This window comes from Buceros rhinoceros, unplaced genomic scaffold (assembly GCF_000710305.1).
Source record: "Buceros rhinoceros silvestris isolate BGI_N320 unplaced genomic scaffold, ASM71030v1 scaffold6663, whole genome shotgun sequence".
Classification (NCBI taxonomy): domain Eukaryota; kingdom Metazoa; phylum Chordata; class Aves; order Bucerotiformes; family Bucerotidae; genus Buceros; species Buceros rhinoceros.
The window spans coordinates 311-4184 of record NW_010404187.1 but is presented as its reverse complement, the minus strand read 5'-3'; the positions used below and the strand labels follow the sequence as shown (position 1 = coordinate 4184).

The 3874-nt window shown below is 46.4% G+C and overlaps 1 protein-coding gene across 1 annotated transcript; it reads right to left on the bottom strand.

Moving 5' to 3' along the window:
- Positions 1–776: 776 nt before the first annotated feature.
- Positions 777–1685, bottom strand: LOC104490923 (uncharacterized protein CXorf21-like). The gene has a single exon (XM_010133277.1). It carries the CDS (start codon positions 1683–1685, stop codon positions 777–779), a length of 909 nt encoding a protein of 302 aa, XP_010131579.1.
- Positions 1686–3874: the final 2189 nt, after the last annotated feature.

Below are 3874 nucleotides of genomic sequence, written 5' to 3'. Positions count from 1 at the left end.
AGCGCTTCATTTCCAGGGAAATAACGGCAGAGTGCATTTACTAAAACCACAAATGGAACAGAAAACAGACCCAAAGCCGAGTGCACTTCACCAGAGAGGTAAGGATTTATTGAAAGAAAACATTTTTTACAGAAAATCAAATACTTTTACAACCTGGATTGACTATTCCACCCAGATTGTCCCTGTAGCGTACCCCTCCCACGCAGTACGAACACACATACAACACCACCAGTGTCTTCATTCGTCTTTCCTGTCAATAAATGCCCCGTCTACGATAATTTATACAAAACCATCCAGAGTGCTAAACACCTCCACCTGCTGACAACACTGGCAAAGAAATATTTTTTTCAGCCAGGCTTTGCAGGAACAAAATTTGAACCTGAATGTGCAAAACATGGGCTTCAACTATACGGTCCAATCCAGAGTCCAGCGACAACGTGACTCTTTCTTACCGGATCGGCCTTAGAGCGAAGTTTTCCCAGCACAGGCCTTGACTGTTTTTTCTTGCCAGAGTAAACCTGATGGTACAGGAGTAATTGCTCACAGCCTTAGGAGGACACAAACATTGTTAAAAGATGGTTGACCAGTATTTTAGAGAGAAACTAGTTTCAAATTCTGTATTAGAAAAAAGAAAGCAGTGACCTTTATTCCCCCTGCTAACGAAGTATGGTTTAAGCCTTAAAAATATTCATTTGAGAACATCTGTAGTGTATTAATTAATTTCCCAACCTAATCCTTTGAGTGAAACACATCATCTCTCCAGCTAGGGAGATCAGTCACGATGTAAACTGCAGCCTGGAGCTCTTCCCCACGCAGGCAGGGTTGGAGATCTGCAGGTTTGGCGTGCTGAGCTCCGAGCTGCTTCTGCAGGCTATGCTGCGCCGGCTGAACACCGCCAAGGAGTGCAGGAGCGCTTCTCGGGCACGGGCTGCTTCTATGTTCTGCTCCTGCGAGATCTGAAGGCTTATCTGAGTCAGGTTATTCCTCACCCAGCTGCAAGCGAGGAGATTTGTTACAGAACCACATCTGGTCAAGTTTTCTTCAAAAAACTGTTTATAGAGCTCGGCCACTTTCGTTTCCATGTACTTGTTGAGCATGGAGTTGGAAAGAGGCTCCTCACAGAGCAGGATGCTCCCATCTGCAGCTTCATCTCCACACAGGGACTTGGGATGTGGCTTTTCGGGATGCTCAGACAGGGGGGACTGGCCTGGAGGAATGTCTACGGACAGTAACACGGGGCCATCGAGAAGGTCATCGCACACATGGTCCAAGACACAGCCCGAATCACACGTATGGGCCCCCACACGGTCTCCCCCAATGTGTAAGTCGGGGTAGTTCTGGTAAATGCTGCTGCACGACCAGGATGTGTACAAATCCAGCTGCTCAGGACTGGGGTCTCTTCTGGGGATGTGTAATGCCTGTGACACTGTTCCCTTAATGAGCATTTTCTGATCGCTGGCAGGAACCTCTTTGACGGATCTCCTGTGTTCTGCTCTGCTGCTTCTCACAGAGATCTCACCCTGTGTCTCACGCCCATCAGCGAAGCCTTTAATTTTGGGGTTGTCTGCAAGTTTCTGTCTCCAGATTCCCTCTTGATCCTTTCTGGATGCATGAGATTTGCGAGGCTTATCCTGATGACAGCTTTCTTTGTAGATGAGACTAGTTAAGATGCCTTCTGCCAACATGACAACAAGCGTGAGTAACAGCCTGGTCACCAGAGTCCCATGCAGGCCTGCGAGTGGAAGACAGACAGGCAGAGAACCTCAAACTTGGTCAAAGAGGAATAATAAACAGTGAGCAATGCACTTTTCATACAGACTGGGAGTTTTCTTTTCCTCTAGAACACTTATTCTTAGTGAACAGTAATCCACAGGCTTTTCTACAATTTCAATCTCTACAGCATGACGACAAAAATCACTCTGAAGATTTAGGGGGGACATTAACCTGGTCCTTCATCCATAACAGCACTTCTAGGAACCTCTTCTGCACTGCAGCTGGTTGAGACAGGTCACACTTCTGAGTGGTGAAGATCAGCAAAGCTATTTTACTTGTCTGTATCACCGCCAGCAGTTGCAAAGCAACATTTTCCATTGAAAGACCATGATTTCTAAGAGCTAGAGGTGACACGTTTGATACACAACCAGAAAGATCCTCCTCACTTTACTCGTTTGCTTCTATCAGCAACCAAACCATATACTTCAGCTTATTTCTTCAGCAATGAAACTGGTTTTACTCCCAGTACTCCTTCCAGAAAGCTGTTCTAAAGCCCCAGTTATCAGAGAGACAGAAATTTTCGATTTCCCTTCTAAATTCACATGTTGCCACAGTACAACCATTTGCTTTTTTTTTGTGTGTGCCTGCACTCTGGAGTAAAGAATAAGGGACAAAAGAAAAAAGCACAAGAAGCCCAGACTTACCAGTCCTAGTCAGGTACGAGGCGGGCAGTCAGAGCCCTCAGAACTCTCCTACTACAGCTGCTCTGAGAAGCGACTCTTACATACTCCCCTCACTGCTGGCTGTGTGGAAAAAAAACCTGACGTCTACATGACTTCAGTTCCCCCTTTTCTCCTTTTAAAACAGAAGTAATCCCACCAGTAAAGTGCATGGTTTTTGAATACGCAGTGACAGTAGATCTAAAAGAGGATGTTAAAAAAATTGAATTGAGATGTTACTAACTGCCGTAGTGCGTCATTCAAACCCAGCACGGATGCCTAAAGGATCAGAGTGCCTGTACCTCACCAGGCGAAACTCGCTTCCACCAAACTCTTCACAGCATCATTTGTGTTGGAAAAGCTCTTTAAGCTCATCAGGGCCCCCCGTTCCCCAGCACCGCCAGGTCCCCTCTGACCCCTGTCCCTCAGCACCACCTCCACGCGGCTGGGAAACCCCTCCAGGGATGGGGACTCCACCACTGCCTTGGGCAGCCTGGGACACGCTGGGACAACGCCAATGGGACAGAAATGGCTCCTCAGGGACAACCTCAACCTCCCCTGGAACAACCTGAAACTACTTCCTCTCATCCTGCCACTTATTCTTCGGGAGAAGAGACTGACCCCCACATCACTCCATCCTCTTTTCAGGGAGTTCCACAGAGTGCAAAGCTCTACAACGGTTGCTCCTCAGGCTGTTCACAGCTGGAACGGAATTCCACCAAACACTTCCACCTGCAGAGGTTCAGCTTTGCTCCATCACCCACCCGACTTCCAGAGGAGATGTCATATTCACAAACAGCTACATTTACAGTCTTGTGACCTTACTCCTATGGGGAAGAAGTTGTCAACTTCGCCTCATTGAGATTTTGATGAAATATCATTTGTCTATAAAGCGCAGTTGAGACTCAGGAAGAAGCACCACCAGACAGCCGTGGACAGTCACATCACTCAGTGACAAACATAACTTTATAAAAAGCTTATTTCATATTTAAAAGCTGTTTAAAACTACTTTATTTGTAATCACCTTACACAACTAATTTCTGGACTCCAGATGTGGTTGTGACTCCAACAGATTCCTCTCCCAGTCCTGGAGAGCAGGAAATGGGGTGGTTCAAATTCCCTGTAGTTTTACACCTTCATTAATTCGTGTCATTTCCAGCAGCTTCAACAAAACACAAAAGTTACAGAGAAAGAGAGAGTGGAAGAAGTCCAGCCAGGTAGTTAGTCGTGAGTGATTAAAACAAGTCACCTCTTATTTCAGGTGTACTTGGATGCCAAGTGCATCAATAGAAAAAGCAAATTAATGTATTTCCAGCCCTCAGATCTCACCAACCCCTCATATTTACCAAAATAAAATCAGGACTAAAGTTGCTCAGAAGCTGAAACGTGAAACAGGAGCTGACCGTGAGGGGACCGGTTTTTTCAACCGCGTGGCTGCCGCC